At 27.7% G+C, this 15057-nt stretch overlaps 1 protein-coding gene across 7 annotated transcripts in view; it reads left to right on the top strand.

The window, feature by feature from the left end:
* Positions 1-11815, top strand: part of LOC111675348 (tyrosine-protein kinase Src42A) — a 101789-nt gene extending 89974 nt beyond the window's left edge. For 3 of the 7 annotated variants that reach the window (XM_046954926.1, XM_046954923.1, XM_046954924.1), the window contains 9 exons: positions 5381-5502; positions 5855-5939; positions 6571-6649; positions 8007-8033; positions 9432-9600; positions 9664-9822; positions 10233-10410; positions 10482-10648; positions 10744-11815. In XM_046954926.1, the coding sequence (XP_046810882.1) occupies positions 5381-5502; positions 5855-5939; positions 6571-6649; positions 8007-8033; positions 9432-9600; positions 9664-9822; positions 10233-10410; positions 10482-10648; positions 10744-10952 (1195 nt within the window). In that variant the 3' untranslated portion in view covers positions 10953-11815. The remainder of the gene's footprint in view (positions 1-5380; positions 5503-5854; positions 5940-6570; positions 6650-8006; positions 8034-9431; positions 9601-9663; positions 9823-10232; positions 10411-10481; positions 10649-10743) is intronic. The other 4 variants (XM_023436095.2, XM_023436092.2, XM_046954925.1 and 1 more) reach the window with 3 other exon arrangements.
* The last annotated feature ends 3242 nt before the right edge of the window (positions 11816-15057 follow it).

Below are 15057 nucleotides of genomic sequence, written 5' to 3'. Positions count from 1 at the left end.
CATGATGTCAAATCGGTGCAAAAATATAACGACACTCTGAGATATTTTAACGATAAGTAGGTAAACCCCTTATTTAGGCTCACTGTAATAGATAGTTATACAAATTTTGATCTGAAATTGTGAAAAGTCTCCCAATAGATTTTTGTTCCTAAGTCATTTTTTTTCCCCATCCAAGTTCTCTTTCTGACATACGTCTACTAACTGGCACACGTTTTCAAGTGAACGTTTTGGATAGAAAAGTTTATATTATAAATAAAAAAAAACAATTAGTTCTGATCAAAAACGCTTTTAATAAGTGACATAAGAAATATATTAAAAAACGCTTTAAACAAATTTTTTACAAACATTAAATTAGTTTCAAATTCAGAAGAAGTTTTGATCTCCTGAATTTGAAACTAATTTCCGATAGTAAATTTAAAGTTGTGTTCGAAAATTAAATGTATTTAAGAAAAGGGTTCTCTCATGACTTGACTCATGACTTAGTTGCCGATTGAAAATTCAATATTATTTTCGAAAATGTTTATTTATTTTATAAAGGAATAGTCACAAAAATATTTTCATTATTTTTTTAATGTAGTTTAAGAATAACGGTATTTTTAATTATCAATGTTGTGCCCAAATTCAGAAAAAAATAAAATACATATTTTTAAAAATTCCGTTTATACAAATTTTAGATATTGTTTAATTGTCTGGGCCTAAAATTCTTATTTATAAGTTAAAAAATTTAGACACTGATTAAGAGAGAGTGTTCTTTAATATCTCTGCTTTTTATAAAACAACATACAAATACTGCAACATTAACTTGTGGTAAACTCTATATTGTTGGTGTAAAAATAGTTTAACTAAACATTCGATTCCAAAGAAATAATAATAAATTTAAATCAAGCACGTTTTATCCAGGTTTTTTCTTATTTTTTTTTTTTTTTTGTTAATTAAGTTTTTATAGCAACATCGTAACAATAGCTGTGATACGGGAGATATTTTTGTAATCGGGGTTGGAGTTTTATTATTTAGAAAATTAAAAAAAAATACACATTTCATAAATTATTATCATCTTATTATTGGAGTTGAAGATTTATTATTTTGAGAAATTAAAAAATATATATTGTACATATTTCATAAAATATTACCAATTATTGGTACATTGTTATCTACAATTCTTTAAAACAAAAAATATTCGTTTTCAATTTCAAAATTTTTTCCTAGGTGTATTTCTTTGAATTTGATGTAGTATACATCCTTCTATCAACCTAACCTATAATATGCAACATTTTTATTAAAATACCAATTGTTCGATATTGTAAAAATAAACATTTATAAAAACTTCGAAGTGGCCTGTTTCTCCAAATGCGAAGGAACATTTCTTTCTCATTTTATATAACAATAACAATTTTTCGAATTTATTTGTTGTTTTCAATTTGTTCGCATAAAGAGGAACAGAACCAGAAAAACTGATTCTATCTATAAACCTAGTACACGTGCGTATATGTAGTCCTAGAAACGTTTGCATATTTATAACTTTTGTGGGTATTTGTGTATTTATATAAATAATGATCAATCATAATGATGTAGCATTTCTTTTAATCTATACATAAATTGTTAAGATGTATTTATCTGTCATTGTTATTATGCGTTAAAAATCAAAAATACAAAATAATAATACATTACAAACAAAATATGAACTCGTAATAAACTGTAAAATAAAATGTGTGCCATTGACTTCGCTTAAACTCTTCTTTTCAATCGAGACATTTTTGATTTTTTTTCCAATATTAAGGTCAATGTTAAATTAACGTTTTTTGTTATTACGTTAGTTTTTACATTACAGTTGTAAATAATTACTGTCTCAATTATGCCGAAGTTACGGAAGTATTTTGTGTTTATTTGTTGCTTATTTCATATTTCTCTCTCACCTCTCTTCATCGCCCTTTTGATTTGAATTAACAATAATAATGAATTAAATCACATTTAATAACACATGCATCTATTAATTTAAACATGATAATAAAAATTAAACCGTATAATTTGTTTCTGCTAAATTTTCAAATTTTATAAAAATTTACTATCCATTTTTATGAAACTCTAGAAGTAATTCTTTGGTGTATAATTTCAGAACTCAGCAATACTTTATTTCTAAAATTAGAATTTGGCACATCGGGTTAAAAAATAAAATATTTTACAAAGTTGTAGTACGATTCGGTATAAAAATTATGAAAATTTAATTTTCATTATTTCTAAATACCTCAAGCGAAGCCAAATATCTTGGCATAATCTTAGACTATAAGCTCACGTAGAAACCTAATACTGAGAGTCGAATGAAGAAGGAATTATGTGCCTTCTTTATATGTATTGTATTCAATAATTGGCACAACTGACACAATATCACGTTGAGCTGATATGTGTTCCAGGACATGAGGGCATCCGGGGAAATTAAATATCTGATGAATGCGCAATCAAAGGGTCGTCCCTAGATTTAACCCTTGCACAAAAGGATATTCACACTCCCCTGACGATCCTATAAAATTGATAGATAAATGGCTTTGAGTGAGGCGGAACTCAATAATCTGTTAAACAAACTACCAAAGCCGAATATACATATATTTTTCCTAATTTTGAATCCAGCTATTAAATCTTAAGATATTTTAAATGTTTAAATAAGATTTCTTGTAAATGGTATAATTACAAAGTATACAAAATGGCGTCATTTACTAAAACTAGAGCGTTTAGAATGATTTCTTGTGCGGCACCTTGTACACGACAACATTGCTGGAATAAAAACAGAAATCAATATTAACAGTAATTGGCGAAGATCTTAATGATTAGTTAGTTGTTGGTCAATGTTAAAATATACGTTTATAGCCTTGTTGTAATTGTTAGAGAGTTTTTTAAAATGTTGCAATTTACGGGCGCCAGATGTTTATTTGAAAAGTTGAACAAGAATGAATGGTCAATTGTAGTGACGACTATAAATACATTCGTAAATCAATCCAAACAACATTTAAATTGGAAGCAATATTTCTTTCTTTTCTTGATGAATAGATGAATAAATGTATAGATAGATATTCATGTACATCAAGTTGTGCATCCAATCATTCAACCGCACCTCCATCCGTTAAGGTGATTGATACACGATTAGACAACAATACAAGCAATAACTGACTGATGTCTTAAATTCAGCTTCTAGATGATGTTGTAGCACCATTAACGACTATGGTCGTTAAACACTAAAAAGCAAAAACAAACAATTGAAACCACATTTCCAAAGCGGATGAGGCTAATATGTATTCGGACACAACTCTACTCATCTTACTTGTTGAATTTTTAAGCTAAAAATAGATAAAAAAAGTATAACACACAAAAATAATCTATTTGTTTTAGATATTATAATTTTTAATGTCAAATTCTTCACATAAAACTTTCACCAAATTTAACATTTTTAACTAAATATACAAGAATTTGTACCATATCTACTATACTTCTGAACCGATTTTATTTGTTTTAAAATTATTAATCTAAAATGTTTGCATTCAAAAGAGATCTTGGCTTCCGAAAAAGCTGCTTTTAATAAACAGACGGACATATGCATATTAGCAATTTCGTGCCAAGTGACCCAGATTAGTATTATTGGATAGTAAGCCGGACACAAACTATTGGTCTATTGGTCAATAACTGCCAGACTTAGAGAGGGTCAAAGTTGAACATTTTAGTCAAACAGGGTTTTATTCAATTCAGTGAAAGATTTCTCCTATAGATCCTAACAAAAATTGTACAAAGCAGTCCAGATAGCTATTTCTTCATTGTTTATTTTTTAAGACGTTATTATTTTCATTGTTTATCATCAGGGAATTGAATGATTTAAAAAATCCTGGAAATTTTGTTAATCTTTATTTTATACAAAAATATTGTCTTAATTTTCTAATTCCTAATTAATTTTTATTTTTTATTATTTTATTGTCATTTGAAAAGCCGCATGTCATCATCCATGAATGCATTAAAATAATATTCACAAGCTAAACGAAGTTTACAAATAAATTTATTTAATTACGTTTTATTATTTTCATTATTTTTGTAATTCACTTTTTTGTGCAAATAGTTTTATAATTAGCATTTATAAAATGTATGCAGCTAATGAAGCAAATCGAAAAAAATACGTTAATACCAAAACAACATTGTAAAAATTTTGCAATGAAAAAAATATTTTTCTTTCTAGAATCATTAGTAAATGTCCAACACCTTTTAGTGGAATTTAGATTTTTTTTATATTCAATTAACAATTCACATTATAAATTAGTAAGAAATTGTATTTTTTGTAATTAATCGCAAATTTCCCACTAGGAAATCATGGTTGTGAAGTTACTAAAAAAAGAAACTTTTAATATACATGGGTGGCAAAAAATTACATACATGTTTATTTAGTATTTATTTTTTGAAGATTGACCAAATTTACGAATATATGTAGATCAGATAAAAAAGTTAAGTATGAATTGGTTCGAATATGTTAAGATCTATAGCAAATAATCTATTATTTTTAAGGTCAACAAATTTTAGAAATATGTTTTTCCGAAATCCAGAACCAAGTACATATTATTCCCTTTGATTTAAGTTAAAACTAACGCAAATGGATTTAAAGACGAAATTCCAATAAAAACTTTCCAGTTCAAATTGTGTCTTTTGTATGTAGTGCAAAGTATATAAAAATATAATTGGATGTGATAAAAACGGGTTTATATAGTTTTAATGGACTTAACGTTTGAACATTTTATCAATATTTTAAAGTGATTTTCTAAATACATATATATTTTCCCTTTGTCTCACATAATATTTCCATAGCCTCCAACAAATTAACATATTCTACTGTTTACATGAAAATATCTAAAAGTCAATAGCATTTATTGATTATTAACATTACGTGAACGTTTAATTAAGTTCAATTACAGTTTTTAAAATTGAAAGGAACCCGACAGTGTCATTTAGACTTCAATAACACTAAGTTTTGCCGATTTTTGTTGCCATACTTGAACATTTAACATAATTATGAGCCAAAAACCCTATTCGGAGGTACAGCAAAATAATAGTCCGATTTTAACCATTTTCAAAAGCGTTCGTCCTTGGGTCAAAATAAGAGTATGTGTCAAATTTCATGAAATTTTCTTAATCATGCAGCAAATGTCAATAGTGAAACTGTACTGACCCACTATTGACGCAGTCATATGACATACAATGCTATCTGCTGTGCAGATTCTGCACTATAGTGGTGTAGGGTATAAATAATATAAAATGTATTTTAAACATTGTTATTTTATAGTTATTTAGATATAAGGACTATATAATTCGAATATAATACTAATTATTTTATTTTGTATCTTGTATTTCTTTGCAGTTGGTACTTCCGTAAAATTAAACGTATTGAGGCTGAAAAGAAATTATTACTGCCAGAAAATGAGCATGGAGCATTTTTAATTAGAGACTCTGAGAGTCGTCATAATGATTATTCACTATCAGGTAAGATTAAATTATGATTTTATTTAACAGTAACAAAACATTTTTTAAAATTTATTTATTTATTTATTTATTTATTTATTTATTTATTTATTTATTTAATTATTTATTTATTTTTGTATTTATTAATTATTCCACTAAATTACATTTAAATCCATAAATATTTTACATATTTTTATTCAAAAAGAATGATTCTATACAGTTACTCTCAAATAAAGATGCTTTTGCTAATCTTTGGTCAAATTTACAATTGCTACAAATGCCCATATATCCAATAAAGTTGTTCTTAAATATTAAAAGACATCTTTCCAAAATTACATTTAATAAATATTTTCATTTTTAATTCTTTTTATAGTTCGTGATGGTGATACAGTAAAGCATTATCGCATTCGACAACTAGACGAAGGCGGTTTCTTTATAGCAAGACGCACAACATTCAGGTATGTTTTCTAAACGGACTTATTTTTATTACTTTTAAGGCGAAAATAATTAGGAATATTAGATATATGTATAACTCCTACATCAGAAAGCTATAATAAACCCGAATCTTTTTCCTGTATTTGTAAAATTTACCAGATTTTTTACATTTTTAATTGTGCATTTTTTCTGAACCACGTCATTTTACGAAATGTGGACAGATTGTTACCAAATTTCAAAATTAATATAAAAATTATGCGTACTGAATTAAAAATTTTTGATTTTTATGAATGACATATTTATGTACGTATGTATTAAGGTTTTATAAAACAAAATTTCCCCTAACATTTTTTAAACAACCTTTGATTTCTTCTTGTCCATGACAAACATATTTTTTATTTAAAGAAATACTTAATAAACGAGCTATACAAATTTTGGCAAACTTTAAGTTATGTTTCATTCGTGTTAACTGATTTTAAATCAGTTTTGTTCGAAAGCTTTTTACAGCACTTTGAAATAAAAATCTGAAGAAGGAATTGGTAAAAATAGGCGCAATATATAAAAATTGGATTAAAAGTGAACTATTATTTGAGCAACGGTGTATTTAATTTTAATTACCCATTAATTATTAACGATTTTATATTTTTGTTGCAGAACTCTCCAAGAACTGGTTGAACACTATTCTAAGGATTCCGATGGCCTGTGTGTTAATTTATGCAAACCGTGTGTACAGGTAAGTTCGACATGTATGAATATCTACAAAATAATACATCGTATGGATATACTTGTGTTTATGTGCATACGTTCTTATCTACGTAGTAAAACGAAAAAAATAAGCATTTCCATTGCACTTTGATAATATTTCAAAAAAGTACCAAAAGTGTTTTTTTTTTTCATAAAACGCCCTAATATATATCATACAAATATGCATCAATTGTGTACATATTATTTACAACTAATAAAATTGAAGAAAATCCTCCACATTCAATATACATTTTTACCAAAGCAGCGGTACACTTTACCGCTTTTTATTTATTGGCTTTTTATTATATTGAACACAATGTGGAGAGTAGATTAACCGTTATGTCAATACACACATACCCGGGTGTGTTTTTCATTTTAAAGTGATATATCTCGAGATCTATATATCGTATCTTGAAATTTGGACTATGCTTTCAGAAAAATGTTTTTTATACATTTTCCAAAAACTAGTTAGATATATATATTTAAATCCGATTTATGACCGATTTTTACCTCGTGCAACAATAGCCAACATACCCTGGTATGTACAAACATTATATGTCAATTATCGGACAAAAATTAAGTTTCGTTATAAATTTTATGTTTTATTATTAAAATTATATAAATTCTATTATCTTATGAAAAAATTAACCAAACAACAAATTTATTTCAAATACAGAGTCATGTGTTTTTATTCATAAATTTGAATGTTAAATATTTGTGGACCCCGTAAAATTAACGAATATGGTCCAATTTTGGTAAAATATTTTTTATTGTATATTACTTAGTAACGTAAAATTATGCGTACTATAATCATTTTATTCTCATATAAACAAAAATATTTAAGTTTAAATTTTAATTTTTGTTCTTCCTTTGGCAAAAAAAGTTCCCTACTTGTGAAAGCAAAAAATAATTTCTTTAATGATTACTATTTTATACATCTTAATAAATAATATATAAAAAGTTTTGTTAAATTGTCTTTCCCGGACACTTCTTGAAGTCAAAATTTTACAAAGTGAAATTCTGCATAATGTACAGTATACGTTATGAAGGCGTTTTTCTTTTTGCACATAATATTTTTGTTAACAGGAAAACAATAAGAAAACTTAAAAAAATTGTATGACATACTTGGGTATGTTGGGTATTAATGTACGTAATTTTGCTCGGGTATAGACAAGACGGTTAAACTTCAACAAATTCACAGATACATACTTTTATTTCCAATAATTTTCATTCTTCTGTTTTTATATTTCTCTTATTATAAATTTGTATTACTAACCTTTAACTAACAATTAATAATGTTTGTTATTATAATTTAAAAAAATAAAAAAATACACATAACAAAAAAGACCAGTCAATTTGCGGGTATATTCGAGGTAGGATTGTTGGAAAACTTAAATAAGTATAATTGTCGTTGTAATACTTTTATTTTTTACTATTGTTGTAACCACAATCTGCAGCCACAAAATCACAATAACTTATTGTCATCCATGCATACCTCCATAACCACCAAAAACACCATCAGTACCTGTAATTTTGCTAGTTGCTGTCACGTATTCCAAACAGCTTCCATTTCTTTTTATGGTATCAAAATATGAATTAAAATGAGTGTTTGCAATTATATAACTCTTAGAATTTGTGTCTAAAAATTTAACACTATAACGTTTATTTGCAACAATGCAATGTGAAATTTTTTAAAGCAATATAAATAATAAAATTTTAAATTTTAGCCACTAAAATAGTTAAATACATATTGGGGAAGGTACATAGTCGCTTTGTTCAACACTTCGTTTAATAAACTGTTTTTCATTATTCCAAAAAATTTTTTTGAAATTAGTTAGTTAAATCGAAATTTCCAAAAAGAAATTATTACTTTAAAAATTAATGGGTTAAAAAACTAATATAACCACTTTTCACTACTTATACATTGGTACATTTTACCCAATTCGCTTGCAAATAAGTACATAAATAAGTCATTACAATAGGTTGTTCTGTTTTTCATAAGCATATAATAGTTTTGTTTGTGTAAAAAGTAATTGCATCTAACGCCAAATAACAACACTCTAAAGTATATACATATGTATGTATTAAGATTATATATAAGTAATTACTAGATGGTATGAAGTAATCATTGTAATGTAAGTTGCTCAGTACCAAGATTTTACTAGGATCATAAAGATTATTGCTCTGCTAATGTTTTTGGTAATTTTTATTACAAAATATCAAATTTTGAGTTCTGTCGTTTTTGTTCGACTATCGTTAGATTTAAAACAGTATTGAATTAAAAAAACACCGTATTTGGAAATTTTTTAATAATCTCTGATATAATTAAAACTTTCAATGTGAATACCGTTCGAAGTTTTAAATATTTACTACCATTTTTAAAAGAACCAAAAATAAAAATTACATCTGAAGGTAATGTGTATATTATATGCTCTAGTTTTTATAGTAGAATCTAGAATAATGCTGTTTGTATCACAAAACGTAAAAACAAATAATTTGATGGTTCATTATCATTCCAAATTATCGTACAAGCCTAATTTCATAAAACTATTTTGTTATTTTCCCCAAAAATATTGAGCTGTATTCATGATCTCAAATCATTTAAATGTTCATTAAACTTAAATATCCAATCAGCACAATAAACATCAACTTAACAACATTTATACTTCCTCCTCTAAATTTAGATAATAATGCTAAAGAATAATAAAAAAAAACATAAAAATCTATATATATAGTTACTGACTGAAAATATTTATTAATTTTTTGTATAGATTGAAAAACCTGTCACCGAAGGATTATCACATCGAACTCGTGATCAATGGGAAATTGATAGAACCTCTCTTAAGTTCGTACGTAAATTGGGTTCTGGTCAGTTTGGTGAGGTATGGGAGGGTCTATGGAATAATACCACATCGGTAGCTATAAAGACTCTTAAATCAGGTAAACTATATTTTTACAATCGATTTAAATACGTTTTTATAACTCTCTGTTACGCATTGTTAGGCACAATGGATCCAAAAGACTTTTTAGCAGAAGCTCAAATTATGAAAAAACTCCGCCACAATAAACTTATACAATTGTATGCGGTATGCACAGTTGAGGAACCGATTTATATTATAACCGAATTGATGAAGCACGGTTCTCTTCTGGAATATTTGCAAGGTAAATTTGAAATAAATTATTTTACTATTAAATTTATATTATGCCCACATAAAAATCTCCTATTTAATTAAAACGAAATGCTTAAATCTGTTGTTGAAACATCATGCATATTGCGAATAACATTTCAGTACTTTCGATCGTTAGTAAATATGTATTTGTATAACTGGGATTTTTCTTATTCAATTACCAAACAAGTGCGAGAGCCGTTCAAAAATCGTCCATAATCATCACCTTTAGTTGAGAAGCTCATACTGAGAGACATGCATACTCGTACATACTTATGTAAATAGACATACATAAAAACATAATACATGTGATTTGGTCTGGTCTAATTATATTTTGCAACATATCATTTCATTCATTACTCCATTGTCGTGTATAATTTTGTCAGTGTAATTTCATTTGTTCAGCTATTGCAGGAAAAGGTCGCAGTCTGAAAATGCCGGTGCTAATTGATATGGCTGCTCAAATAGCTGCTGGTATGGCTTACTTGGAATCTCAGAATTACATTCACAGAGATTTGGCTGCGAGAAATGTATTAGTGGGGGATAACAATATTGTTAAAATAGCCGATTTTGGTTTGGCACGGTAAGTTTTTCATATAACTTGTGCAAATAGTTGGATTACATTTAAATTAAATTTATTTTATAATTTTAAAGACTTATTAAAGAAGATGAGTATGAAGCCCGCGTTGGTGCTAGATTCCCTATTAAATGGACTGCTCCAGAAGCTGCAAACTATTCCAAGTTTTCCATTAAATCTGATGTTTGGAGTTTTGGCATATTACTTACTGAATTAGTAACCTATGGACGTATTCCATATCCAGGCAAGTTTATTAAATGTTACTAATTATTTACTTTAAATTGTGAAATTAACATTAAATAATGAACAAAACATTTGTTACTTTTTTACTTTTTGCAGGAATGACCAATGCGGAAGTATTAACGCAAGTCGAGCATGGTTATCGTATGCCACAGCCGCCAAATTGCGATCAAAGACTTTATGAGATTATGTTAGAATGTTGGCACAAAGACCCCATGAGACGACCCACATTTGAAACTCTACAGTGGAAGTTGGAGGATTTCTTTACATCAGACCAGAGTGATTACAAAGAAGCGCAAGCCTACTGATAAATGCTTTATGCTGCTTCCAAACAACAAGCACCCACAAAATCGCGAAATCCTAACATAAACACGATGTCATCTCCATCTCCAACAACAATAACAAAACCAAAACTAACTACATCACCAACTGCAATGAAAACAACTGTAGCAACAGCTATAATGAAAAACTACAAGTGAAAGGAGTTTTCTTTTTCAAACTCTTAACTTGTTTTACACACACGTATTTCATATGCAATTAATTCTAATCCAATTTAAATGGACAATTAACTAAGACACAGTTAAATTTTATGTAATTCCAAACTCTAAACTAATTTAACGGACTACCAATAATTAACTCTTAGACAAGATATTGAAAATAGTTGCGAAGAAAGAAATAAGAACAAGATGAGAACTAAATAAAAAAAATATGAAAAGAATTAGTATTAGTTATACATAAATGGTAATATACAAACTATTGTATATGGAAAACGCTTTTCTAAACACACAAATAAAAGAATAAGAATTATTAACTATATAAAATAGAAAATCAAAAAAGCGTTTGTGGAAATAATAATTATAATAATAAGCAAAACATACACAGACATAAAAAAACAACAAACGGCGTTTAATATTTATTAATCACACACATAAATGTAATAATGTAATAATTTAAATAATTTTTTATGAATTTTATTTAATAATCGACACACATACAAGCATATAGAACATACATACATACATATGTATGTATATGTATAAATAAAACACAAACAAACGCCACATTTATAAATGTATGTATATTGATCTTTCGTTATTGTTTCTTTTGAATTACATGTTCTTGTTAAGCAAACAGTTTTCTTTTTCAACAAACATACATACATACATACATATATTTTATAATAAATAATAATTTACCGTAATAAGTTAACTTTCAAATTCGTTTTATATTTTTTGTTTGTTTGTCTAATTATAATAAATATAATAATGTATTATTTATAAATATACCTAGTATATATATACATTTATACATATATTAATAATAATTAATTATTATTAATATTTAATATTAATTATTAAATATAAATATATTTTCATTATAGAGTCACCCTTTTCTTTTCTAAATATTATTAATATATAATATACATACATAATATATACATAAAGGAAAATACTATATTCATATACAAACATTCATCATTTATATAGTAAACGATATTCTCATATTCATTTATATATTAGCAATTTATTTAAATTTCAATTTTGATATAAAATATTAATTAAACAAAATATTAAAAACAAATAAAATCGATTAATAAAAGTGTAATAAATGTATGTGCAATTATTTTTTAAATATGAACGAATATGTACGTTCACATCTTAGTTAGGACATGGGATATGGACTTTAGGGAAATAACTAATTTTGGCGAAATTTTTATCTGTAACAGGGGCAATATGCCAACGTTTAGAAATAAAGATAGGGAATAGGGTTGCCAGATTTCGAGTCGCAAAAAGCTGAAAATTAGGTTTGAAGTCCCCTAAAATGATAAAATTATTCTGAGTGAACACACAGGACTACGAGCACATCTATGCAAAATTGGACGCGAGGATTCAGACGTATGTAGATCATGCGGAGAGGACAGTGAAACTGTGGAGCATTTTCTTTACCACTGCCAGGCATTCGTCGAAGTTAGATCCAAGTATCTTGGAAGGAATGTTATTCCGGATATGAATTCCTGACTAACACTGGTTAAAAGATTCTAAGGAATTACGTTAGGAAACTGAGTTTCTGAACACTGAAAAATAATTCATTCAGTTTCCTTTTTTTCATGATAAGGACGCACAATAGGCCCGATAGTGGCCTAGGTGTATTTCTTCGCATTCTTCACAACCTAGGATTGCTCATCAAAATCTCCCGACTCAAATTCCTTAAAGATGCTGTTCGGCATTTTGACGCGCTGGGTCGGAACTCGCCGTTTTAGAAAACATTTCAGGGCGAATAGCTCAAAATCCGATTGGGATTCATTACGATCTACACTAGTAACTTATCTATTCCATAAAGGATTAAAAATTTTTATAAGATGATCAAAAAGTTGCTTCAGTTTTGAACAGCTATTTATGGAGTTAATTCAGTTATTTTTTTTTCTTGTTACTTACAGCGAAATGGAATTAAACTTTTGTTGTAGTTATTATAATGTAGACACATAATATTATTACACTCAAACTTCGTTTTATGCGATTAATTCGTTTTGCAGAAAAACGCATAATTCGAATTCGCACACCAGCTCTATACAAAATATAGCAATTGGGTTTTTAATAAAAAAGCGCACTATTTCAAATTTCAAAAGTCAAACAAAATCGCATAAAAAAATCAACAAAAATTTAATTCTTTACTGAAACTATTAAAAAAAATGATGAAAAATAAACTGAAAATATTAAAAAATTATGAAAAAAGGTAACACAATACAAATTCCAAATAATGAAGTATATGTACAAAATTTCTTAAAAATAAAAATAATTATGTACAATGGATTTGAACAATATGTACCAAAGAATAAATAAGAAGTGAAACGCTGTCGAAACTACCTAAGTCTACTGTCAGTCGGTACCTAACTCTAAGAATGTATTAGTAGAATTCTCAAGCCAACATAGTTGCAAAAAATCGGATTTAAAAATTAAAAAAAAAATAATTATTTCATATGAATTTATATTTTAGAAGATTTCTATAAATATTTTGCAACATAATTTATCTATAAACATTATATATGAACGTATCTTTGCATTTTAATCTGCAATATTGAAATAATAATTAAGTTAGTTGAAATATTATTTTCTTGTACCATACGAAAATTTACAACATTGTTCTTTTTTCGTTTTAATTTCAACAACAAAAATTAAATGTCAAAAAAATAAAAAATATTTTTTTTTTCGTTTGTAAAAAATTAAATCTTTTCGGGCTATTAAATATATTTAAAGTGTGCAAAAAAATAATAAAATATAACGTTAAGTGATAAAAAATATTTTCAAGTTCTATAAGCCACGAATTTTCGCGACAAAGTTTTGAAGGAGAGAGAGTAAGTTTCTTACATATGTGTTGGAGTTACACAGAACTCGTCTGTGAGAAGAGCGTAACGTTGTTGTTGTAAAAAAATGACAGCGTTTCACTTCTTAGTGTTCAGTGATATGTACTTTATATATCCGAACCGGAATTGGTAAAAAATCAGTAGTTGTACTTTGTTGAGAAATTTTTTCGATGTATGTGGACCAACATTTTTCTCAAAATTATTTTTACAAAAAAATTTTAGAATTTTGAAACCGCGCTAATTCAAATTCCCATAAAATAAATACGCATAAACCAAGGTTTGAGTGTATTCTCAATTATATAATTTTGAATAAATCAATTCCCTACAAGCAATAAGATACGAAAACGATACGAATTCGTATTGCTTAGAAGAAAAAAATTATTGCGGCTACAATCATATTCGTATTGCGGAAGATACCTCCTTCGGAAGATATTGTGCGGCCAGGGGGATACTTCTAAGCAATACGAAAGCAATACTCCTAGAAGACAAAAAAGAGACATTGCTAGATAATCAGCATGGTGAAAATAAGAAGATATCTTCAGATAATCGTCTGGAAGATATATTGGAGATATTCTCCTAGAAAATGCGGTGGAAACGGTAAATCACGTTTTTGAACACGCGACTTCACTGGCATGTGAACAAAAGACCTACAATGGCAGAAGCAGACCTCCATGGTGGTCTGCGGACAATGCGAAATCTCGAAGAGAATCGCGAAGGCTATTTAATGAGGCAAAGAAAACAGGAAACTGGATTTCTTACAAGACCTCTGTTAATAGATTCAAAAATCTGATAAGAAATGCAAAGCGCAAATCTTGGAGAACCTTCTGTAGCGGCGTGAAAGGTTCCTCCGAGACCAGTCGACTTCGCAAAGTCTTATCGTCAACTCCTCCAGTCCCGATTTTCATTCAGAAATCATGTGGAAACTGGACGACCAGCAGCCAGGAAACCTTGGAAGTTCTAATGGCTACGCATTTTCCAGGCTGTCAATCTCCTGAAAACAGAATTGACATGCAGCTCTCAAATCTTCCAGCTGATACCAAAATATCCATAAA

The sequence above is a fragment of the Lucilia cuprina genome, chromosome 6, assembly GCF_022045245.1.
Source record: "Lucilia cuprina isolate Lc7/37 chromosome 6, ASM2204524v1, whole genome shotgun sequence".
Taxonomy (NCBI): Eukaryota; Metazoa; Arthropoda; class Insecta; order Diptera; family Calliphoridae; genus Lucilia; species Lucilia cuprina.
The sequence above is the reverse complement of the archived record's forward strand: the minus strand, read 5'-3'. Positions and strand labels throughout refer to the sequence as shown.